The 26,193-nt window shown below is 45.4% G+C and overlaps 1 protein-coding gene across 1 annotated transcript in view; it reads left to right on the top strand.

Moving 5' to 3' along the window:
- The first annotated feature begins 1,228 nt into the window (after positions 1 to 1,228).
- Positions 1,229 to 26,193, top strand: part of LOC133406364 (cadherin-2-like) — a 49,104-nt gene continuing 24,139 nt past the window's right edge. The window contains exons 1-3 of the mRNA XM_061683926.1: positions 1,229 to 1,332; positions 3,935 to 4,067; positions 24,306 to 24,523. Of these exons, the coding sequence (XP_061539910.1) occupies positions 1,285 to 1,332; positions 3,935 to 4,067; positions 24,306 to 24,523 (399 nt within the window). The 5' untranslated portion in view covers positions 1,229 to 1,284. The remainder of the gene's footprint in view (positions 1,333 to 3,934; positions 4,068 to 24,305; positions 24,524 to 26,193) is intronic.

The following is a 26,193-nucleotide window of genomic DNA, read 5'->3' on the forward strand; positions in this document are numbered from 1 at the left end:
ACAGACACACTATGCACACACACACGCACGCGCACGCACCCGCCACACATCTTTTTCCGTATTGATGCAGCGGCCAATTATTTTTCTTTTCTTTTCTTTTAAATCCCCATCCAGCGTTCGTGTGAGCCAAATCACAGCATCATCTTCCTCCTCTTCCTCGCGTCACGTTTTCAAAGCCGTCCTTTGTTTCATCGCCGCCGCGTCCCAAATCCGACTTTTTGTGTGTGTTTTTTCTTCTTCTTCTTCCCTTTTAAAGCAGCCAGGATCTCCCTCCCGCTTTTCCGCATCCTCAATCGTCTCGCACGTCTCCTACAAATGTAAAAAGAAGTCAGCCACCGGGCATGTCGGAAGAAATAGTCTGTGCCAGGGTCAAACTGTGGCCATCATGGAGCGAAACCTTTATTCGTCGTTTTGACAAAGGTATCGTAGGACATTGTTGCCATGAAAACATCTCCTTCGCCTCTTTGATCTTGACAGACTGTTGTTGTTGTGTAGCAGCGTGGAGTTTGATTTGCGCGCGTTCATGCTCGCATCGGCCAGCAAAACGTGCTCCGGCATTTAGTCGCCACTTAGGAGGAATTGAAAAATGGTGCGTTCAAGAAGCGTTGTACCTTTTCAAACCCCTGACTGAAAATGCAATCATAATCATCTACAATGAAAATATCCACATTTACGAGTTCTGCTGATCGAGCTATACTAGCACTATAAGCACGGGCTAAATTGTATGGCGTTAATGATGAGTAAAGTTGTTTTGTTCATCTCTGTTGTCGGATGTTGTAAGGCATTTACAGTCTAGATGTATACAAAGAACACATATATCTATACAGGACTAGATTGTATGAAATTTTTAATACACAATATTTATTATCATGCTCAATTATTGGTATGGTGTTAGACGTAGACTTTCAATACAGTGTGTTTACAAATGTACATTTGACCAGAAGACTGACAAAGAAAAGAAAAGAAATCCTGTCCTCACTTATTGATCGCTATGGTAGTAAACGCAAATAAGAAATTGTTCATTAAAAATGGCTGCATATCACTCGATGTTGTTCAATTCCTCTGGGATGAAATAACGCCGAAGTTCAGTAGCTGAGGGAGAACGGCTGCCGTGCGTGTGTTGTGCGCTAGGGGGCGGCAGAGAGGCGCTCGGGCGGTGCGGAGGAGGAGGAAGAAGAGGCGGGGGCGGCCCGGTGGGGGTCTGCATCTTCATCTGAGCGCAGCGGCTCGCAGTTGAGGCGAGGCGGGCGGCTGGGACGCACGATCCCGGGGAGCGAGCACGACATGCGGCCATTGTGGATCTGCTGGACGCTGATGGCGGCACCGCTGCAGGTACGCGTCCGTCGTCGTCGTCGTCGTCATCATCATCACCATGGAGCTGGCGCGCACAGCAGCGATGCTGTGACAGCGGAGCGCTTGACGGTGTGCCGTTGGGTGGGATTTCGGTGCTTTGGGGCTGATCTGGGAACAGCCGACGACGATGTCTTGTCGACAGCGTGTTTATTGTCGGCGTGCCTGCTGCCGATCTGAAAGCGGCCGATGGTGGTGTGGATGTTACCATGGTGATCCTCCTGCCATTCTTTCTGACACGCCGACGTTTGGTCGTTTGCATTGTGGGTGCACACGCACGCGCACTCCCTCGCTTACATCCCATAATGATTCCTGTTCCAATCAGTTGTGCCACTTCTACTTATCGATCCGTGCTAATTCCCCTGATGTACTGTGTGCTGGTTCTACCGCTATTCTCTCGTTCTATTTGTCTAGATAGCTATCGTCACGATTTATACTTGACTAGTTCTAGCCGTGACAGTTCTATCTGAACTTGTTACATTGAGCTCAACTCTACTCGCTTTGTCCATCTATACTTGTTCAATCAAGCCAAACTTTATTCACACATTACTTTCCATGCATGTGAAATTCAGCGGAAGGTGCTGTATACATCATTCCCCCCCCCCCCCCCCCCCCCAAAAAAAAAAAAAAGGAACAGAAGAAATGTTCCAAGCATGCACGCGCGCATCCCCGCAGAACCACAGAAAAGAAAGGAGACCAATAAGAAGGAAGCGCTATCGTATTTCCTGTCAGCTCTTTGGAGTGAAGAAATACCAGTTTATAAAGTGCAACCGGTATTGACTGGTTAGCTAAGTTGACTTGTTTGATGCATCTTTGCCATTTCTGTCTACGTTGATGAGTTCAGCTAGATTTTTAGCTATAGTTAGTAGTTCCATCTACCTGCACTAGTTCAATCAATCCTGACAATGTCTATCTATCCTGGAGTTCTAGCTACAGTGTATCTAGCATCCATACCGTTTCTGGGTGTCTATACTAGTTCTCTGTCGCTATCGTCACACATTCTATCTGTACTAGTTCTACCTAGCAATACTAATAATACGAGTTATAGGGGGCAAGCTATACTCGTTAGATAAAGCCTCTATCGATTTGTATACTATTACTATCTAGCTTGACAAGTTCTGTCTGTCTGTCCCTGAAGTTATAGCAATACTCGGTATAGCGAGCTAAACTAGCTCTGCCTAGCTAGCCTCTACTAGTTCTTTTTCTTTACTAGTTCATATGATCCATCTGTATAGATCTATCTTTACTAATTGTATCTACTGCAGCTTTACTCGGTCCGTCTAACCTCACTACTAACACTAGCTGCGTAAATCTAGCTATACTAGTTTGCTCTATCTTTACTGTTTTTTTTTTTTTTTTTATCAGACCGCTAGCTAGCATTAGCATTGTAGCCGGAGGGTCACCATCAAATGGAGACGCGGGTGACCTCCAATGACTTTTGTCGTCATTAGCCGCTAGTCTATCTTCTCTGATTTTAGTTCGGTTTAAGAAGCAGACTTGGTTGTGGAACCTGTGCGGGCCGGTCCATATGTGAGCTGATTCCCCGCTGACATGTAATCCGGCCATGCTAAATCCAAGTTTTGGGTTAAGTGGAAGCAACAGAGTGCGACCCCTCCCCCTCTTCCGGCACTGACCCCCCCCACACACACTTAATCCCCTCCCGCTAACCCATGAGCACGCTAACAAGCTGCAACAGACTGTTTACATGCAAGCTCGTCTGGGTGTGGGGCGCCGCCGGGGTCCATGTTGAAAACAACAGGCAGATGCGCTAATGATCATCGCAATGAGTTCCCCTCATTAATTGTGCGCGCCGCACTTATTATTCCCCCAGGGAGGCTTTGGGTTCATTGGATTTGGTTGCTTACTTCCTGTGTTGCAATGATTTCCATTTCCTGACATCACTGATACCATTCATCGCCCCCCCCCCATTAAAAAAATAAAATAAATAAACTGAAAAAGCTAAACATACTTGTGGAGTGACTCCCGTAGAGTGGTTAGTTGCATAGCTTGTTAACTGGTTGCTTGCATACTTGCTTGGTTAATTCTTAGTTTTTTAAGTAGTTTATTCACTGTTTGCTTGGTGTGTGGTTAATTGGGTCATTGGTTGGTTGTTTTATGGGTTGGTTGGTCAGGTAATTGTGAAGTTTGGGTAGTTAGCTATTTGTGTAGTCGTTGGATGGTTGTTGCAGTTGGGTTGTTGGCTACTTGGTTAGTTTGGTGTAGTTGCATAGGTGGTTGGTTACTTGGGTTGTGGTTTGTTTGTTGGTTGCTTGCATAGTTTGAGCAAATTTCCCTTGCTTGATTCATTGTAAATTGATCATTGGTGGGGTGGTTGGTTTGCGTGGTTAGTTGCGTAGTTGGTTCATCGGGCGGTGGAGTGTCGCTTTTGATGGTGGTTAAAAACAACACGTTGACATTAAGAGCATCTCCAAACTCTTTTGGGGCTTTACGGGAAGAGGCCGAAAATGTTCAGCCAATAGTTTCCATGGCGTGGTGACTTGGCGAATGGCGGATCGGCGAGAGAATCGAAGTCCGAATGGTTGCACGGTGCTCATCACACGTTTTGTCTTTTGTCCGCGTGCAGGTGGCGGCGGTCCTCGGCGGCGACGAGGCGGGCGGGCCGCCTTGGCCTCGGCCGTGCGCGAGAGGCTTCTCGCGGGACCGGTACACGGTGGAGACGCAGCGCGAGCTGGAACGGGGGCAGGCCGTCGTCAACGGTCAGTCTCGCGCACACGCGCAGACGGAGCAATAATCCCCCGCTGGCGGTTGGGGGTCGTTTCAGAGCGGTGCCGCGATTTGAGCCACAATGGACATCGATGGGGGGCTTTGGCAAAGACCGAGAGCGGAGCTGGATTAGGCGCATCCGCTCGGCAGCCCGCACACTCTTTGGATGTCTGGGAACACACACACACACACACGCGCGTGCACGCAAACACTGGACTCATACACGCATACGCACACTCTTCTGACACAAACAATCAGTCTTTGCACGCGCGCGCTCCAAGTCGTTGTGCTTTCCACGTTTGAGGCTTGCGTTTGCGAATTTGAGGACAAAACAAGTTCAAAGTGCAGCACTTTGTTGACTTCATCAGTTTTGCCAAGTCACACTCTGAGGCGTCCGCAGAGATGCCTGAAGACAAAAACAACCTGGGAATCGGGCCACTCACACGAAAATGTATATTTGCCATCTTTTCGACTCAGTCATCGTATGCTATTTTTAATTGTTCATTTCTTTTGTTTGTTTGTTTTTTCAGTGCTAAGCAAATTTATTAGAAAGGGTGCCTGTCAGAAAATTGAGTGCTTTAATACGTACTCTTTCGACTTCGAGAGCTCAATGAAGTCGAAAGACTTTTACCATTTTTTAAAATGAATCGAATATATTCTTTTTTTAATTCATCTATAGTCATTTCTTTATTTGTTTATTTCTTTATTTATTCAAATGTATCATCATTTTACATCTATATTAGGCCAGGTCATTGAGAATCGCGAACCGATCGGAACCGGGACCAGCGTTTCGGTTCTCCCGGAATCGTTCAAATGTAAAAATGTCGGATCCCAGTTTCGATGCCGAGTCCGCCGACCCCGACGAAGAAGTGGCGAAAACCAACGACGAAGAACGTTCACAAAGTCGTGCTTGTGCCCAACGGCGGCGCCGAACAAAAGTGTGTCTTTGCTTTGTTCAAATAGAAGACCAGTCGCCTCAGCGCAACACTTGAAATAAGATGATATTGTGCTTTTACGTTGTGTCGCGTTTGACGCGCGCCGAGCCTCAGCCGACGCCACGCGCAGCGAAGTCGCGTCAACTCTGTCAATTGGGTGGGTGAAACAATAAAAGACGTCTATGCCAAGATTCGGACCGCTAACAAGGTCAACGGTTGGTGGCACTTTTGCAATGGTGGTTTTTAGGGTTTATTTTAGGCTTCAAACCAACGTAAGAGCTAAAACTTCACGGTAGCCACTTTACATCACAATGAATTGGGACAAAATTCACATAAACGTTGTCTCGCAGTCTCACAAACACTAACCTTGTGCCTCATCGGCGGGGAAGGAAAGGAATCAACGTTTTATAGCATTTGGTTCCATCCATTAAAAAAAAAAAAATCAAAAGATCACTGGTGCCGTGTGAAGTTACGTTTGATGCCAAAAACGCAGCGTTCCCGTGCGTACCCGTCGAAATAAAACGCTAGAAGCTGAAAACAGGAAGTCAAGTTAAAACTTGCACATACAGTATAAAATATTAACAATGCTATATTTAACGTTTCGCTGAAACATTAACGTGACTGTGAAGTCAATTGGGTTAGTTCCACGCACATTGCCTTTTACCTTTGAGTTGATAGGTTTGATATTGATACTGGTTATGAAGAGCCCCGAGTCAAATGTTCATTTGAGTTCATGCTGCGGGCTGCTAACAAAATGGATGTTCAGAATTTGGACACCGTTTATTTCAACCATGCAAACTTTTTTTGACCCAGTCCCCTAAAACAATCGGAATCGTTGGGAACCGGAATCGAAATAAGGAACCGGGATCGGGACCGGAGTTGCTCAAATTCAAACGATGCCCAACACTCATTAGTTTTTCTCACTATTTATTTATTTTGATACCAAAATGTATTCCTTTTTATTATTTTTTTATTGAATTTTAAAAACATTTCATCCAACACTTTTGGAATATGATTTCATTTTCATTCAATTAACCACTGCAAATTACAACCACAAAAATAATGAATACAATACTAATTTTATTTAGGTTTAACAGGTTTGTGTAATAATAAAAAAAATAAATAATAATAATTTAACAGAAAAGTATTATTTTATTGGAATAGGAGAATCTCCCTGTAAAAGTTCCACGCTCCTGTCATCCAAACAGGAGTGATGTTGCTCAATTTCAAACTTTTACTCGGAGGAAAACACATGAATATATTCATGTGCGCACGTGCGCGCGCGTGCGTGTGCGCACACTTAATCACAGGCATGCACATATTTGGCCTCAACTCAGCAACAGGATTTAAAGAGATTTTTTTTTTTTTTTTTTTTTTAAAAGTGCAGCTTATTGGCGGTGGCAGCAGCTTAAGTTTAAGACTGAAGGACTTAAATATTTACATTTTATTCCCGGCATGAAAGTAGAAGCTGTTTGTCTGCGCCAGGAGCGATTACCTTAAATAAATTGGGGGGGGGGAAAGTTTTCATTTGGGAAATTATGTTGATGTTTTTAGTACATGCATGTTTATCACTTCTATTAAGTCAACAGACTTTCAGAGCAGCATTTTCAGTTAGGCTTTCAAATCAGGGTTTCAAACGAGCGTTCGGGTTTCAAGTGGGTTAGGGCTTTAAACGAAGGTTAGGTTAGGTGAGGGTTTCAAGTGAAGGTTTCAAATCAGGGTTGGAGTTTCCAATCGGGGTTTTCACCGTCATTTGTTCTCAGAATAGAAACCATACTGCGGAAGTCAAAATGCGATGACGTGAATTTTCTTTTGGACTTTGCTGACTGGTCGACTGTTCCCACTTGAAGCTTGACGACGCCCGACAAGTTTGGCTGGGATCCTTTCCTCATGTCTGGCTCAGTGCGGAACAACCGGGACTTTCCGAACGGGCGCGTTTATCTTCACTTGTCGTTTTGTTTTCAGTCAGAATTGTTGTGGGTGTGAAAACGTCTGGGTTAGGCTCTCAAATGACGGGCTGAGCTGCCCTCATATACAGGGGACCCCCGCTATTTGCGGGGGGGGTAGGAACCCGGCCCAACCACGAATAGCGAAAATCTGCCAATAATTGACGGCGATTATAATTGCATTGAACTTGTTTTTTTCTACACCCCAAAAACTCTTGACTACTTGGGGGGAGGGACACGCCACTAATAAGCATTTTCGGGGATTGTTCCCTTTCCCAAAAAAAAAGACACTTTTTTTTTTCAATGTGAAAAAAAAAAATGGAGAAATAAATCTGTGAATAGGCGAATCCACGAGTGCCGAAGTGCGAATATGTTTGCATTATACTGCCCCCGGGTGGCCATGACACACAAACCAGGAGCAGTACGATGTCCATTGAATTGAAGCTAAAAATGTAGCAAAACAAATTTGATTTAAATATATCATTTCCGTTTGTTTGCATAAAATACAATATTATAGAGAGTGCTATTTACCGCATTAAAAACGCACATTGCAATCTTTTTTGTTTTTGTTTTTAATTTGGGAGCCTGGGACGGATTATCGTCGGAGCGGGCAGCCTCGTGCCGCACAGAACGAGACGATGCGGACTTTGCAGCCGGCAGCGACGGGCACCAAAAACAAGACGAGACTCCTGCCTCAAAGCGTCTGCTCCCGTTTTGTCTAAAGGCCGATCAATACGCGGGTGGCTCTGTGAGAAGGTCAAGAGGAAGCTTTTTGCTTCACTTTTTGTGGGGAGACTAAATTAGATTTGAACCTTTGGACTGTGAAAACCAAAATGTGAAAAATCTCAATGAGACAAAGACGAGCGTGTGTGTGTTTACGCTTGACCGAGCTTGTTTGGATACCGTGAAGTGGAACGAGGCAACAGCGTGTGGCGCCGACTCAAGGCCGCAGCTGGCAAACAAGAACAAGCTGCCCCTTAAAATTGTCGCTAAGTCGCAACCCACTTTTCCCGACGCTTAGAAGGCATATTGTTCGAAAATAGCGCAAGAAAACGTGTGGGTTGCTTTCATATAATTCGAATCACTAAACCCACCACGCTCTTGTCTTTATAGTCGTGATAACGGATCAATAACGCAATGAAGCGCCCTCCGGTGGCTTTAATGGTAAAGACGGCTTCACTGACATTTGTTGAAAACAAAAAAAAACAAAAAAAAAAAGGAGCGATATCAAATGTAAAACAAATTTGGCATGAAAAGTGTGAAAAATATCAATTGAAAAATGTTGTTTTCTTCGAAGCAATGATTACCTTTTGAATGATAACTTCCAAAAATTCTAATACTTGAGTAAAATGATTTGATTTTAAAAATGAAATTCAGCCGGCTATGTTTTTACTGTTGTTGATCAAATTATACGAATATGGTCCATAATTTTAAAAATAAAAACGGTACGTGTGCCTTCAAGCCAAGTCGTTGACTGTTGGTGACCTGGAAACGTCGACTGTCTGCGATTCTTTACTGGCCGTTTCCTTCAAGCTAGCTGACGCGCAATCGGGTGCCCGGCGCCCTCCGATCCAATCGGACGGCTCGGGCACTGTAAATGATTTCATTGGAGCGGAGCGAGTGTGTGTTTGTGTTATGAGTGCGAGAATGAGAGACTGATGGTGGTGGGGCATGATGGGAAAGGAGTTCAAAGGTCACAGTTGACTGATAGCCAACAGGAAACAGGAAGTGGAGATTACACGATGAAGTCAATTGTTTTAAAACGCTTACCAATGACTTTCACCAGTAGTGGAAAATACCCTCACCTTACTTGTGACCATCGCGGGCTTTTTTTTTTTTTGGGTGTGTGTGTGTTTCTGGAAGACGCGGCACACTTTGTCACGTTTCACTTTTGTTTTTGTGTGGGTAGATTATTTCTAGTTGTTCTATTCTGCAAGGTGGTGATTACCATGACAAACTCATCGCTTTAGAGTAATTGAATAACAAACATGCTTCAATTTTTTTGTCTCTGCGGATTATTGCTTGATGCTTTGGATTATTTCGAAATGTGTTCTATTCATTTCTATTGTGCGAGTACGTTGCATAATGACTAAGTGGCAAGAGGAGTAATCGCACTCATTTGGACTTCCACATTGTGCCCGTGCATGACAAGTGTGTCATAGAAAATCTTTCTGACATTATGGATTATTTGTAGCCATTCTGTTTATTTCTATTGTGCGGCTATCACGAGGGGACGGTCGCATTGCAGTAATTGTAAAATGCGTCAACTCTGCCTCAGGTGGCCAAGCATATTGTGGACAATGTTTTTGACTCTGTGGATTATTTATTTAATTTTTGTTGTACGTATTGTGTAAAGTGGCGGTTATCATGAATAACCCTCAAGAGTAGCAATCCCAATAATTCTATGACTTGTGCGTTGTGCTTGCTTGTGTGATCAAGCATGCCAGAGTCCATTTTTTGAGCGTTTGTATGATTTTTGTAGTCATTTCAGTTTATTTCTATAGCGCGACGTGGTGGTTATCGCAAAGGGACGACCGCATCACGTTAGTTGTGTGACACGTCTCCGTTGTGGCTTATTCATCCATCCATCCATCCATTTTCCACGCCACTTTCTCCGGGTACTCAGATTTCCTCCCACTGTGGATTATTTCAAGTGATTTCTATTGCGCAATGTGGCGGTTATCACGAAGGGACAGTTGCATTATCCCAATTATATGACACGTCTACTTTGGCGTGGACTATCTCTTTACTCTTTGGATTATTTCTAGTCGGCCTTAAAAGAGTTGCCAAAAAGTCGTCGTTGTGACGTCCTGATAGTCTGGCGAATATTCACAGGACCCTGTTGGCATTCTTAAAGTGTTTTTGGGAAGCGACGTAAAAAGAAGAAAAGGGCTTTCGGGGAAGTGAGTCAGGTTTCTGTTATACTACGCCAGCAAACCAAAACAAAATGTGGGAAGGGAAAGTTGATACAGCTGCCAGGCCAGCGTGTTCGTCAGAGGACTGTCCCCCCGCTAAGCGTGTGCGTGCGTGTGTGTGTGTGTGTGTGTGTGAGTCGCGCCGGGGTCAGCTGCTATTCTGCACTTCCTGCGGCTAGCAACAGGCCCGGCTGCTCTGACCTTCCTCGTTTTCCCATCCATCCGAGCTATTAAAGCAGCAGGTGTCCCTTGGTGATATGCTAACACACGCACACATATGAGGGGCCGTCAGGGACATTATTCAGGATTAGCTCTCACACTTACTGTTCAAATGCTTTCACACGCACACAAACTACTGAAAGGCTCTCATAAGGACTACTCAAACGCTCTCACGAACACGACTCAAACGCTCTCATCTCGCTCTTGATCGACGAGCCGGCCTGGACCTACGTCGTACACGACACTGCTTCTGATTGGCCAACCCTTAGGTCATATCCTACAGCAGCCGTTTTAAATCAGTGAGGAAAAGCGTTATTGTAACACAATAATCAACAAGTACACGACATGTCGTGTATGACGTAGCGCTAGGCTGGCTCGTCTATCAAGAGCGAGACGGCATTATTCGGGCGCGGATGCTGCCGAATAAATGTGCCTTTCGGGCTAAAGCGCGGTGGACGTGCGTTTACTCCCGGGCTCAAGACAGAGTTTCAACACCGCTGCGTTACAATCTGAAGCGGGTACGGTTCGTTGCAGGCAGGACGGCCGGATAGTCGCGTTTAAGCTCCCCTGCGCCGGTGTACCTAATGAGGTGGCCAAAGGGAATGAAGGAATTTAATTGTCGTAGTGAAATTCGTGTCATAGATATGCACTCCAGACTACACACAGTCAGAGTCAAATAGTTTATGACTTTTTTTCATATATGTACATCTCAATAAATTAGAACAGAACTCTTCAGTACACGTACAGTGATTAAACACTGAAGTACTTTTCAGACGGCAAATTCCAGCCTAATTTCTACATTCAAAATCACTTGATTTCGTTTGACGTTATATTTTAGTTTCTCAACATGGGGATTTTTTGTTTTTTTGTTTTTGCTATGCGCTACAATCAGCAAAATAATACATATTTGAAATATGACATATTTCACTCGAGCGTGTGCAGTTCATCTCTATAATTTCCCTTTTTGAATTGAACTACCTATTAAAAGCTGTTGTTTGGCTGATGAGCCAGCAAACGAATTTCTTTAAGCTGTTTATCGCCACGCCCACTTGGAGTTGAATAAACGAAACATAAAACAGAACGTGACGCGTTATTTCCCGTTATGCTTCTCTCCTTTCATCTTCTGCTTTCCCGCCGACATGAAAACCAATCATACTTATATAATTGTTGAGGGGCTACGCTATATACATACATACATGCTGATGTTGAGAAAAGTCACCGCTTCTATTCATCACGTTAAAAGCACACGAGGCCCTCACTCACGATTGTGTGTACTGAATGTGTGCGTGTGCGTTCGTCGTCCCGTAGGTGCTGTCTCGCTTTGCGTAAATCCCGTCCGCCCATTTGTCTTCCTCGCTCGGCCATTTGCTGCTCGATGAATGGCGTCTGCTCACCCGGCCTCACATCTGACTATCCGCTGCCAGTTTGTGTGCGCGTGCGTGCGTAGGATGGCGAGGAGTTTCTTTCTTCCGGCGTTGCGCTTCGCGAAGGATGCCGCTGCTGGGGATGCTCCGTTCCGTCTTTCCATCTGCGTTCCTCGTGACCACGCTGAAAATGCAAAACACGTGCTAACAAGAAATGCTTGTGATATCTAAAGTGAAGACAATTTTGGGACTGATTTGAAATATGGAAGTTTGGAGATCGACTTTGGTGTTTAGCTTGTTTATTGTGTTTAGCGTGTGAGCTTTTGTCTGCTGAGCTCAGCAGAGATTTCATCAAATGTTTCCTCAACAATGATTTGCTAAAGCTTCTAAAAAATACAACAACTATAGATATGGCTGGATTATAGATTACGGCAACAAGAAAAAAAACGGTTGCCCAAAAACACAGGATTTACTCACTTTCCAAATCAACGAATCGTCTGCCAAACACAAGCCACGTTAGCCTAAATGACGCCGTTTAAAAGGCCGCGCGTCAAGCACGCCGGGGGCCAGGTGAGCCAAAATGCTATTTTATTAGCCGTAATTGCGGCACAAAAATGTACAGGTGACACAAAAAGGCACAGGTGACATTGTGATCTGCAGTGAAAGCAGGGAGCAGGTGGAGGAACAGTTCGAAAGATGGAGGCATGCGCCGGGAAGCAGAGGGATGAAGATTAGCCCAAGTAAAGCAGAATATGTGTGCATGAATGAGAGCGGTGGTGGCGGGGGGGAGTGAGGCTACAGGGAGAAGAGATAGCGAGGGTGGAGGACTTGAAATATTTGGGGTCAAGCGTCCAGAGCAACGGGGAGTGCGGTCAGGAAGTGAAGAAACGGGTGGAGGAAGGTGTCAGGTGTGTGATGTGACAGAAGAGTCTCTGCTAGGATGAAGGGCAAAGTTTAGAAGACAGTGGCGAGGCCGGCCGTGATGGACGGATGAGAGACGGTGGCGCTGAGGAGACGACGGGAAGCGGAGCACGTGAAGATGTTGGGGTTCGCTTCCGGAGTGAGTTAGAAAGGAGCTCATCAGAGGGACGGCCAAGGTTTGATGTTTCGGAGACAAAGTTAGAGAGAGCAGACGTGGATGGTTCGGACACGTCCGGAGGAGAAAGAGTGAGTATATTGGAAGAAGAAGGATGATGAGGATGGAGCTGCCAGGCAAGAGAGCGAGAGGGAGAGCGAAGAGAAGGTTGATGGATGTCGTGAGGGAAGACATGAGGGCAGTCGGTGTTGGAGAGGAGGACGCAGGAGAGGGGCTGACGCGCTGTGGCGACCCCTAAAGGGACGAGCCCAAAGGAAAAGAAGAAGAATTGCGGCACAAAAGTTCGGCGGCCAAGGCGGGCTCGTTGTCGGGCGACATTCGTCCGCTGGCTTCGGCGCGACGACTGATGAAATCCACTCAAAATGGCGGCTGGCAAACTAGCGGCTAATGGAAGAAGCGACGGCCGTGTTGGGAAGATGACTTACTGGTGATGATGTACTTGGTTACAATTACAAGTTACCCTGTTGAAAATGGAGTAGTAGTGTAACTATTTCTTTGACTTTCTCAAAGTAATACAACTAATTATACATTTGATTCCATTTTGATGACTTTTCTTTTTGGAACAAATGCATCCACAGGACTCTTGGATGTTTTCCTCTAAAAAAGTGGACTAAAACCATAGATCATTATTTTGGAATTACCCAAACAAATATTTGCTCTTTACACAAATAATAAACTGACAACAAACAAATCCTATATTGTAAATAATAGAAAAAAACTTTTGTTGCATTATACATATGTACAGCATGTGGAAAACATGATACCATGTTGACCTAATGACAAATGTGCACAATTATGACCAAGCAGATAATTGAAAGTTCTATAAAAAAGAATGTCCTTTTGCGTTCAAAAGTGTAACTAAGAGTCAAATCTTTTCAAAATATCAGGCAAACTACTAATTTGCACCACAAGGTGGCGCTTCCGAATCAGAATCATCTTTATTTTGCCAAGTATGTCCCAAAAACACACAAGGAATTTGTTGGAGCCGCTCGAGTACGACAAAGGCAGGCAATTGACAGAGAACACTTTGGGGACAGAACGCCTCAGCGGCTCCGGCGGCAGGCCGCGCTTCCTCAGAAGCCGCAGGAAGTACATCCTCCGCTGGGCCTTTTTGAGGACGGGAGTCGATGTCGGTCGCCCACTTCGGGTCCCGAGAGACCGTAATTCCCAGGGACTCGGAAGGTCTCGACGGTTGACACAAGTTCAGCTGCACAGCGTGAGGGGCAGCTGTGGCGAAGGACGCCTCCTGAAGTCCACGGTCATCTCGACAGCTCCGGGTTGCGTCAAAATATGTAAATGTTTGAGACTACCGCAGAATTGCACCTGACCAGAGGGGGGGGGGGAGAATTAAAAACAATTGAGAATAAAATCAGGGAATAGGTGAATCTGCGAGTGGGAGGGGTTCCACTGCATACCCAAAAATGTCATTAACACGTCGCGAATCCTGAAACTTTGTTTGGTACACATAACGGTAAAGACATTTAGGCATTAGAAGTTCGTCAAATATGACATTACAACCATTTTTTTTCGAAGAAACTTTCCCTTTTGAGTGATTAAAAACTCCCAATAATTCGGTATTTTCAAAAAGAAATTTAGTGGCATCTTATTGATCAAATTGTATGAAAATGACCCTTGAACTTCCACTGGATCACATGTCCACTTCTGTAAATGTCCCTCATGCAGTGATCAGGGAGTCGGCGATGAGCGAATGGTTTGCTGCATTTCAATGGGTGAAATTGATCTGATTGATTGATTTGATTGTAGCGCCGCATAGTGGATAGGGTGTGATTCCGAAGACGGCCGATGTTGACGTTTTCGCTCTGTGCGCCTTTATGTAGCTAAAAGCTCAAATACTAAGCTCGGCCAGACTTCCCAATAGCCTCAGATGCTGCAAAACGCAGCTTTATCTCTTCGTGTGTGTGTGTGTGTGTGCGCGCGCGCGCGCGTGTGTGTGTGCTGTTGTTTTCCCGGGCTGCTCGTCCCCTGCAGCTCCGCCATCAATTTCCTCCGCCAACGAGATTTACGTCGTTTACCTCCGGCCTCGGATGAAAAGTCAGGATCATTTTCCCCGCATCTTTTTCACCCTGGAAGCGAGGTTCCTCCCTCGAGGGAGGGGGGGGGGGAGAACGACGCTAAACGTTCCTGAGGCGGACGAAAGGTGGGCTTCATTCGCCCAAATTCAAGTGGTGATCTATTTTTGAGGGGCAGCGAGCAGACCTGTGAATGACTCCATCAACGCCCAGTCTGTGCACGTGCGTGCGTGCGTGTGCGGTAACGACGGCTGCCATTAGTCGCAGGCTCACTGAAGCGTGGATTGTAATTTACCTGGGAAGTCTCAGATCCGGTCGGAAAAGCCAATGCAAGACGGATGCCTCGGGGGAAATCGCTTTTCTCGGAATAATCGGCCTGGAAACAAACACTGGAGAAAATGCAATTATCTCGCAATAATGGCAGGTGAAATGCTGAGAAATGAAAGAAATGAATCGTGCATCACAGTGTATCACGGCAATCATCGGAAACTGTGCAATTATGCCCCCAAGTGGCTGTGAGCGGGATAGGCATGGCATCAGACGAATTGGATCTTCTTACCGTGCCATGACATTTATGGATTTCTTTTTTGGTCCATGGTTTTACCGTTGCAATCCTTGAAGAAAAGGTTTAATACGTGAAACTACTGTAAGCCTACTTTTGGCCCACCCTGTCATTGGCAATTGTACTTTTCCGAGACAACAGAAGTACATTTGCAAGTCGGCGCGAGTGGCAGTCCATAGCACTTTTCCCAAGACAAACATCAGAAATTTCTGGAATGTAGCGGTCGATTTGTGTCGCCGTTGCAAAAGTAACTTCGATTTAGCGTGGCAATCCATTGCACTGTTCCTCGATGAAAGTCTGGAATTTCCAATTTCCTTGTTTTCTGCAATGCTTCAGTTGATTTGTACTGACTCCCCAAAAGGAACTTTAAATTAGAGTGGCCATTCCACTCGGATTTTTGATGTCCAAACCGGCCAATCTAATCCATCTTCTCTTGCGGGGGAGGATAGTTTGCAGAGAGAACAGCAAGGTCAGCAGCATAGTCAAGAGCCTCTAGCTGGGACTCCACTGGATGCCTTCGGGTTTGTCTGAGGTGGTCTTCTGCATGGTCCAGTCAATGGCGATCAGAAAGAGTATTGGGCAGATGATACATCCCTGCGGTACACCAGATTCCACAGAGAACCATTCAGTGAGGTTGCCATTCACAATGATACTGCACTCAAATGGACTGTAAAACATCATTGTCTATATAATATTCTTCGGAGGAACTCCACAGGATTAGACGATCTTCTAGGCAGTGTCCTGGTGTAAGTTGTCAAAGACTTTCCAGAAGTCGATCAAGTTGCTGTTCTGGAATGCAGCACAACTTCATAATCCAGTACCGCAGAATGTGTCTGCTGAGGCATCCTGGTTGATCAGACTCAGGCTGTGTCGAAATCTTTTTCTCATTTCCTTCTCTTTAATCTCTAGATAGTGTTTTTATATCATTGACACACAAAAAAAGTCAATAAAAGGTCCCGATGGCGTGATTCGGGAGTATGGAACGAGTGAACGATTCCGAACGCGGGCACTTGACTCATTTCCCTGCTCCATAATCACGAGATGGAGTTTGTTTTGTATCGTGAACGATATATAGTTGAATCATCAGTCAAATGAAAAATAGCTTTCGGAACACGACTCGGGCGTCGTTAATTGCGCCGACTCCTGATATGGGGAACGATACAGTCGTGGATAGGGAGTGTTTCTGAATGTGACCCTTGTGAAGTGGCGGACCAAACGGTATCGCAAGACGAGGCGGCTAAAAGCCAATTATCGTCATCTTAAATAGCCGCCGCGTTGTTTCGCTTTGACGCCAAATGCAGTCGTCTATTATGTCCTCATAAGGCGAATGGCTCTATTAAAAATGAAATGAAAAATGCGGCGGGCAGTTTGATTTCCCCGCGGGCTCTTTGGCGTCTCTGTGCAGGCGCTGGCACGATTAAATAAAGAAGTGTAATGAAGTAAATCTCATTTGGCCACGAGCGCGGGCCCAGGACATCAGCGCTTGTCGCGGCGCGGCGCTACAAATGTTGATCGTGTGTCCTGGACTGTCGCAATAACAGATGGCGGTTCGCTTTAAGCGCAGCCCTTCCTTACAGCGCTTCTTTCGCTCAGATTTATATGTCCGTCATAAAGTGGATTTACATGTGGCGCCGAGTCATCGCTTCTCGCCGTGCCGCCACATAAGCGTAATGAAAACATCCCGTTTGACGCTAAGCAGAAGAATTGCTACGCTAAGCGTGTGCGCGTGGGCGGTTGGCTTCCGCTTCCGTGCTACGTAATCAATACGAGTGCTAATATTCCGAATTAAACCGTCGGCGAACTTGCGCGTCTATCAGTGTGAGGTTTTGCATTTTACATTGCATATTGCTCAAGCTCTCACACTTCTGTTTGAATAGACAAATTAACTGCAAGCAGACAATGTGCACGCAAACAGCAACATATGTGAGCTTGCAGCTGATTTTGCGATGAGTTCCCAAAGGGGACGTCCATTCAAACGACCATTTTCTTTGCACTTTTCCGAGGTCGTAGTCTGAAACTTCAGATCTCCTCATTTTCCGGACTGCACGTTTATTCATGTTAACTTTGCTAATGGAACTTCATCCGAGATTAGCGTTCGACTGCACTTTTCCGAGACCAAAGTCTGAAACTTCAGATTTCCTTATTTTCTGAAATGCATCAGTGGATTTACGCAAACGTCGGAAAAGAAACTCTGACAAAGAATGGCATCCCGTTGACTTTTCCATTGGAGAAAAGTCTGCATTTTTGATTTCCTCAGAAAACGGCAACGTCACGAAAATAACTCAGGGTTGGAGTCTTATTCCTTTACACTTTGTATTGATCAAAGTCTGACTTTACGGTGTTCCTCATTATCCAGAATGTTGCACTTGATTTGTGCTGACATCACAAATGGACAAAAACCTGAAGGTTCCCATTCAGCAGTGGATTTGCCTAACTTTCCTAGCGGAACGGCACCTGAGATTAGAATTCCATGGAACCTTTCCTAAATAAAAACCTGTAATTTTGAAGTTTCCTCATTTTCTGGAAATCCCGCTTGGAGTGGCATTCCGTTGCACTTTTCCGAGACCAAAGTTGAATATTTCGAATTTCCTCATTTTCTGGAGTGCATGCACTTGATTTGTGCTGACTTCCCAAAACCCACAACTCCGATTTCAAGCATCGTTTCACTGCACTTCCCTTCGACTAAAGTCCGAAGTGTCCAGTTTCCTTGTTTTTTTTGGCATCCAGCAATGGATTTGTGTCAGTTTACCAAAAGGAAGTTCAGTACACAGTTCCTCGACAAAAGTCTGGAATTCACGATTTCCTTGTTTTCTGGACCGCAACAGTTGATTATTTCCTAAAAGGAATGCCGAATTAGGTTGGAATTCTGAAATGTCCATTTTCTAGAATGTCAGCAGTTCATTTGCGCCGACTTCCCAAAAGTACAACCCCAATTCCAATGAAGTCGGGACGTTGTGTTCAACATAAATCAAAACAGAATACAATGATTTGCAAATCATGTTCGACCTATATTTCATTGAATACACTACAAAGACGATATTTAATGTTCAAACTGATCAACTTGATTGTTTTGAGCAAATAATCGTGAACTTGGAATTTGGTGGCTGCAACGCGTTCCAAAAAAGAGTGAGAAAGTGGAGGAATGCTCACCCGACACGTGTTTGGAACATCCCGCGGGTGAACAGGCTCAGTGGGAACAGGTGGGGGCCGCGATTGCGTAGAAAAGGAACTTCCCTGAATTGCTCGGTCATTCGCAAGCAAAGACGGGGCGTGAAATTCGAAGTTCATGATTATTTGCTAAAAACAATCAAGTTGATGAGTTTGAACATTTGTACTTTCCATTTTTGAGAATGCACATTGTGCCATTCAAACACTATTTGCTCCAATTTATCCAATGTCCAATTTATCTTTGGCAATTTTCCTCTGAGAAAGTCCACAATTTGTAATTTCCTGCTTTTCTGTGCTGCAGCAGTTGATTTGCGTCGAGCTGGCAAAAAGCAGTTTCCTGACGGTAATAAAAAGATGAATGGCAGCGGTGGAGAATGCCATTCAGCGTTCCTGCTGGACCGCCGCCACCGCTCGAGCGTGTGTATAGATTTTATTTTTTATTTTGTTATTTCTTGTGGGGTCCGTGAACGGAAGGTGACTGCCTCGGCCTCTCGCCGTCTTTTGGCTGGCGAGCGGCGTGAAATGCCGCTGTGGCTTTTTGTTTATGTCGGCCCGCGACATTTTGATGGATTTGCCACGCCGCGCGGCGGCTCGACGGAGGACACTGTCCTCCTTCCCGGGCGGTTGCCACGGTGACCGGTGCGGTGACAATAAAATGCTCCACTCGGGTGGTGGTTGTTTTGGGAAAGATTTTGCGGTTGTTCCTCGTTATCGCGGATTGTTTATCAAGATTTTCATTGGATTTCACAGCTGTTCTGCCAGTGGCGAAGAAGCTCGGCGAGCACGGCAGCAGGCGGATGCCGTTGGCAGGTTAAAGCTAACAGTGGATATAGGCGATATGGCGTTCTAATTCAATTTGAGATTTTTTTTTTCTTTCTGCAATATGTCAATTTGTGTTTTCACAATAACTTGACTCAACTTCCACAGAAATAATTGAAATACTGCAGTCGATGTAAAAAAAATCTGCAGATCCCAGTTCAAATGCCACTATTTTACGTGGCTCTGATTAACCCCAAATAAAGTTGAGTAGGCTTTTCCTGACTTTTTATTTTGCTTTCTAGCAACAGCCTGAAGGTATCGAACACTGACGGCTATTTGGAACCGTTTTCCCGTTAATAAGAGAGCGAGCCATTTGCAACACTTTCGATTGGCCCATAATTGATCAAACTAACAGATCCACTGACTGGACTGACCAAGAGTGTACATTTGTGAAAAATGTTTACAGTGTCGCTATGTTGCCTCGTACCCCAAAATTGACACAGCAGTTCAGCTATTTAACAAAACAAGAGGATTCTGCCAGCTGCTTTTGTATCGTGACACTTCTTGTTACAATACAAAAATTGCTTCACAGAAGAAAGATTTTTGCCTCTCTATTTAAAAAATTGTTCACTATTTGTCATTCACTCTTAAAAATACCGGCACTGAAAAGACATGCTATCACGTCAACGGTGAGGTATCGCGGCACCTTTTTAGTACCAGTATTTCGTGCCACCCGAGCTACTAGAACAGCTGAACTTTAGTATGCGTTCATCAGAGGCCCGGTCAATGGTGGCAGGTGTGTCGCAACCCCAACCCTAAGAGTTTGAAGGTGGTTGGTTCATTCTGAACACAGCCACATCCCCAATTATGAGGGTGTGCACATTTGTGCAACCAAATTATCTCGGTCGATTTTTCAAAAATCTTTTTTTAACTTCATCATCGTTTGAGGTTTAAACTATCGCTGCAGGCAATTCTAAACAGTTTTAGGGGCGGGGCATCTACAGTTCTTAAGCACAAATAGCGAGGGTTCACTGTAGAGCTTTTTACGGCGCCAATCAGTGTGTGATTGCATATTTTCCGTATGTGTGTAAGTGCGGCCCACGAGAGCGGCGGGGAGAGAGAGTCTTAATGAAATTCATACAATGTCATATTATCCACGTTCCCGGGTGGCTGACAGTGCCAAGACGCAACCTCTGGCTGGGCTTCAAGACACACTTTATCTTGCGACACCCAGCTGTCGCGCGCACACGCCGCCGGGCTGGAAAGTTGAGCAGTATTTTTTGATTATTTAGCACAGGGAAAATGGTTTGGGAAAATTCACGAGTGAGGCTTTAATCCGGTTAAGTTCCCTTTGTTGACTTTTAATCTTTGCTCTTTGTGTGTGCACGTGTGTGTGTTTATGTAAACGTGTGCGTCTTTTGTGCGCTAAGCCTATCACGGCCGACCACGGCGAGATTTGTGCTCCGAAATCCATCTTTCCACGTACCTGGCGTTCTGTGGTTTTTTTTGTTCTGTTCCCCCCCCCCTCGATCAGCGTTCCGAGCGGACCTGCTAACTCCTCGGCGGTCAAACTCCGTGTCGCTGTGCCGCTGAGAATGTTGAGCGGACCCTCGCTCTGTTTGCCCCGGCGGTCTCGCCGCGTGTTAGTTATGCTAGCTCGCCAGTAAAGCACGTGAATTGACACAATATTGCCTGTTTGATCCAAGGGGCTACATTAAATCCCGGGAACAACTTTAAAGGAAACCTACCATGATATATTTTCCACAGTTTGAAAATAGCGGATCTTCACCCAGCCTAGCTGCCAAGTCATGAGCGGACAACCTCTGTGATGGGACGATATTGTGTTAAGTATATTTGGAAACCCTGGAAATTAGGAGATTTTGTTGCGGAGCCAAGTAACTATGTTGACGTGAGTTGAGGAGCTCCATGTAGTGCTTTGCCGCCATCTTGAGACATCTATAGGGAAATATAAACCCTATAGGGGGAGTGTCAGGTACTTGCAGATTTTCACTATTCGCGGCAACGCTCAGGCCAATGACTACTTTCTTTCCTATTAAGCCACAAGTTTCACGCCATCTTGTGGCATCTCAGGGTGTGCAGAATGAGCACACAAAAAACAGGAAATAGATGAGTTTTTCACTGAATAACTCAAAATAGTTTCCATGGAAGAAAAACTTGAACAAGTGAATAACAGCCATATCTACTCGTGCGCTGAAGTCAAAAAAAGCTACACGGCGACGCGCTTTTCTGGCTGCGCCGATTCTCCCGTCTGCTTAAGTTTCTCATTTACGCACCTTCTTGTCAGTTATACACTCTGGGTGAGAAAATAAAACGTGAAATCTTTTTTGATTGATGGAACTCCAAACATGCATTCATTCATGAGCACAGTATTCCGAATACATTAATTGTATTGGATTTATTTCATACAGAATTTCAAAAACAAAAGCTCTCTTTTTAGACTCCCTGCTGGATGAGCTTGCACTGCAGTGCTAGAAGAATCGTCAAGATGCCCTTTCAAAGGCTCGAAAGGAAACTTCTAAATTATTCGGCGTACGTCCGTGTCTGGCACGCGTGTGCGCCGTTTGCTTGTTTTTCCGCCGACGCGAGCGTCCGAGTCAAAACAGCCTGCGACGTCTTTTGTTCCGCTCCACTTCTGCCGCTCGCGTGTGGAGCAGCGGTGTGTTAAATCCGCCGGCGTAAATAATGAGCGAGCATTTGGGGCTGCCAGGTCCGCGGAAAGGAGGGCGGAGTGTGACGGATCCGCGAGCTTTCGAAGAACGGCTGCATCATGGGAAATGTTTCACCACCATTTCACATCTTTTCTAAAATCACCTTTACCGCTGCTGTTCTTGCCTGTAGTCATCTACACTTTTTGTTTTTTTCATAACACCTCTTGAAGGGCACATACGACACAAAATATGTTTACGATTGCCTATATTCATACAATCATTGGAATCGGGGTTTTATTTATTTACATAAATAAAAAAAAGAATACAATGATTTGCAAATCATGTTCAACCTATATTTCATTGAATACACTACAAAGTCAAGATATTTAATGTTCAAACTGATCAACTTGATTGTTTTGAGCAAATAATCGTGAACTTCGAATTTGATGGCTGCAACATGTTCCAAAAAAGAGTGAGAAAGTGGAGGAATGCTCACCCGACACGTGTTTGGAACATCCCGCAGGTGAACAGGCTCAGTGGGAACAGGTGGGTGCCGTGATGGCTTCCCTGAAGTGCTCAGTCATTCACAAGCAAAGATCGGGCGCACTTGTTCACCTCTTTGGGAACAAGTGCGGGAGAAAATAGTCCAACAGCTTAAGGACAATGTTCCTCGACGTACAATTGCAAGGAATTGAGGGATTTCATCATCGACGATCCAGAATATCATCAAAAGGTTCAGAGAATCTGGAGAAATCACCGCATGTGAGCGGCGAGGCCGAAAACCGACATTGAATGCCCGTGACCTTCGATCCCTCAGGCGGCCCTGCATCAAACAAACGACATCGATGTGTAAAGGATATCACCGCGTGGGCTCAGGAACACTTCAGAAAACCAATGTCAGTAAATACAGTTCGGCGCTACGTCCGTAAGTGCAACTTGAAACTCTACTATGCGAAGCAAAAGCCCTTTATCAACAACACCCAGAAACGCCGCCGGCTTCTCTGGGCCCGAGCTCATCTAAGATGGGCCGAATCAAAGTGGAAAAGTGTTCTGTGGTCCGACGAGTCCATATTTTCACATTTTTGGGGGAAATTGTGGACGTCGTGTCCTCCGGACCAAAGAGGAAAAGAACCATCCGGACTGTTATGGACGCAAAGTTCAAAAGTCCGCATCAGTGATGGTATGGGGATGTGTCGGTGCCAATGGCATGGGTCACTTACACATCTGTGAAGGCACCATTCATGCTGAAAGGTACATACAGGTTTTGGAGAAACATATGCTGCCATCCAAGCGACGTCTTTTTCATGGACGTCCCTGCTTATTTCAGCAAGACAATGCCACACCACATTCTGCACGTGTTACAACAGCGTCGTAAAAGAGTGCGGGTACTAGACTGGCTTGCCTGCAGTCCAGACCCGTCTCCCATTGAAAATTATGAAGCGTAAAGTACGACAACGGAGACCCCGGACTGCTGCACAGCTGTAGCTGTACATCGAGCGAGAATGGGAAAGAATTCCACCTACAAAGCTTCAACAATTAGTGTCCTCAGTTCCCAAACGTTTATTGAATGTTGTTCAAAGAAAAGGTGCCGTAACACAGTGGTAAACATGACCCTGCCGCATCTACTATCGTTTTTAAACTCATCGTTCGTGCGTCGTAAATGCACCAGTTCTTACTTTCCTATGAGTCATTTTCGGACGTCTTTGTCTCACTGACCCCATTTTTTAAACGCACAGATGGCAAGTGAGCATGGTTCCTGGTTCCCGGTTTCAGGGTCTAAAAGTCAAGGTTTTCAAAACCCTAATAGCTTTGCATCAGCGATATGAGGCGTTTCTTTTTCTTTCGTGTGTGTGTGTCCCCCCCCCCCCCCCCCTCCTTAGGGCCTTCAGTGCTGCAACCCCAGCCCCAAATTTGCAAGTATGATTATCTATTATTTTTAATCAAATGTTAAATGATCACAATCACCTGGAAGTTATGGCACCACCTGTTTACATGACAGCCTGTGAATCCTTTTATTTTCTGGGTATGTAAAAGTGCAAGCAGACGAAAAAACGTCGTCGTCGTCGTTGTTGTATTTTTTTTCCAAATGGAGGCGTGAAGGCGAGCCGCGACTGCAATCCAGCGCGACTCACGTGCAACTGTGACACGAGCAGACGCGGCGCTCTCAGGCAAAACAAAGCTGTCGGCGCCGACGAGTTTAGTTTTTGATTGGAGGATGAAATGGATTGACTTTCATCACTTTGACGCGCTGGTTTTAATGAGCACGGCACGCAGCGTGTCAACTCATCGACAACTCTGCCGACATGCGACTGCTAAATCATGAAAGTCGTGTTCCAATTAAGGCGACAGGACCCGCAGGTGGCGCTACGGCGCATATGCGGTAGCGTGCATCCAGGACGTTTGCAGTGCTTTTACTTTTCCCATTCCTTGACAATAAATCAATTAGCCGATTGTTTATGAGGGAAATGAATAATACCTGTTCACGAACCATTTTCCGAATGAATGCTACGAATATTCCAGGACCCTTTCCAAATTTCCACTGACGTCGGCCTCTCGTCGTCTCCTCAGTGAGCTTCCGGGACTGCGACAGCGGAATGAAGGTGCGGCTCGACGCCGACGACGCGTCCGAGCTCCGCGTGAGCCAAGAGGGCGTGGTCTACACGCCGACTCGTGCGGGACGAGGGGAGAAAGCGGCGGTGATCTACGCCCGAGACCCTCACACCGGACAGACGTGGAAAACCAGAGTGCGCCTTCTCGTCCGGCCCAACACGGCGGCGGGTGGACAGGTGAGAACGACTGTTCAATGTCTCACCACACGATGGCGCTCACGTCCTCGGGAAGTCAGCAACCGTAAATGAGCCTCGCGAGGCACGTTTGCGAAGATCCCAAATAGCGGGCGCTAAATTACGTGTTCGAGCTAACACAGGGGTGTCAAACTTGTGGTTCAGGGGCCACCTAAAGCCTAATTTGACGTCGACTTAAAATGCAATTTTAAGTCGTGCAATTCCTGGTCACGCTGGGTTCTGTGTGAAAAGCACAGGCAAATACATGGCCTGACAGATCCGATTTTTAATGAATTTATTTATTTGTGTCACTTTTTTTCATGCCGTTTTTGTATTGGATCTCACTTGTTGGTCTTCCCTATGAATTGACCTGTGAGTTTTTCACTATATTTGTAGTTCACTAGTTATTTCTTCTTCCATCAATTCACCTATTCACAAATCTCAAGTGTATTTTTTGTACTCTTTGTGTAACGAACGCCCTAAGATGCTACAAGAGGGCGCCAAAGCCCTGGATAATAGGAAAAGGGTCCTTGGTGTCAAGCAAGTTGAAGTGACGCATCTTAACTGTTTAAGATCTTTGTATGTTAGGGGGAGGAGCTGGGTTGTTAGCGGAGAGTCTTCATCGCATGTGTATGTTTTCGCTCTGCTCAACTCAAATCATCTCTGTAAGGGTAATATTGTAAGGTGTGTTGGAGATGGTATTAAAGTGTTTGGGGATAATAGTTTTGTGGTATATTTACCTATATTTACATTGCTGTTAGCAATCCGATTGGTGGTCTAGACAGGACCCGCCCCGCTGCAACATGATTGGCTCCAGCATCGCGGATAGGGCAAGCGACGCAGATGTAACAAGATGAACATCCCAAATATGTATCACATTCTTACAAAAATACCAACGAAGACATTTGTTACGGTTAGCTTTAGGGCTAGGGTTGGGGCTAAGGCAGTTTGAGGTGGTTTAGGGTTAGGACACGGGTTCATTGAGGTTAGTGAGATTCATATTAACGCTGCCACACTTAAGTCAAATACTACTTTTGCCGTCTGGAAGCAGTAGGGCGTGTTCTACCGGGATACAGCAGCCAATCGTATCGCAGTGGCACGTGTCTTGCCTAGAACATGACTGGAATTCCTAATAACACATTGCTAACAGCTAGCTGCTCAACCATGTTTTGTTCTGTAGCGGTTACTGTTGCCTGGAGTGGAATAACTAATACCTGTAACCCGTTAGCAACGGATCCGCTGTTAGCTTTAACACTTTAGCGCTGCCAATAGCCATCTGGGTCTTTCCCTGCAACATCTTGACAGGTTTACCATGCCGCTGTCTCCAACATCAACACCACAAGCAGCCTCGCTCTACCGTTACCTTCCAACATTAGATACAGATATTAACTTTGTAGTTACCTTAAACATTGGGTTCCAATGTTAGCTTTAATATTACCTTTAACGTTAGCTTCCAACATTAACTCTCATGTTATAGCTCCAACATGAGCTTCCAAAGTTAGCTTACAGTTTAGGACATTGCCTCTAATGTTAGATTCTGCCATTATCGTCTGACGTTACCTTTAGCGTTAGCTTCTGATGCATCGACAATAGCTTTGAATGTATGTTCTCAACTTAGCTTTCAATGTTACCTCAAATGTTATCTTCCAAAGATAAGCTTCCAAATATTAGCT

The sequence above is a fragment of the Phycodurus eques genome, chromosome 8 (assembly GCF_024500275.1).
Source record: "Phycodurus eques isolate BA_2022a chromosome 8, UOR_Pequ_1.1, whole genome shotgun sequence".
NCBI classification, from domain to species: Eukaryota; Metazoa; Chordata; class Actinopteri; order Syngnathiformes; family Syngnathidae; genus Phycodurus; species Phycodurus eques.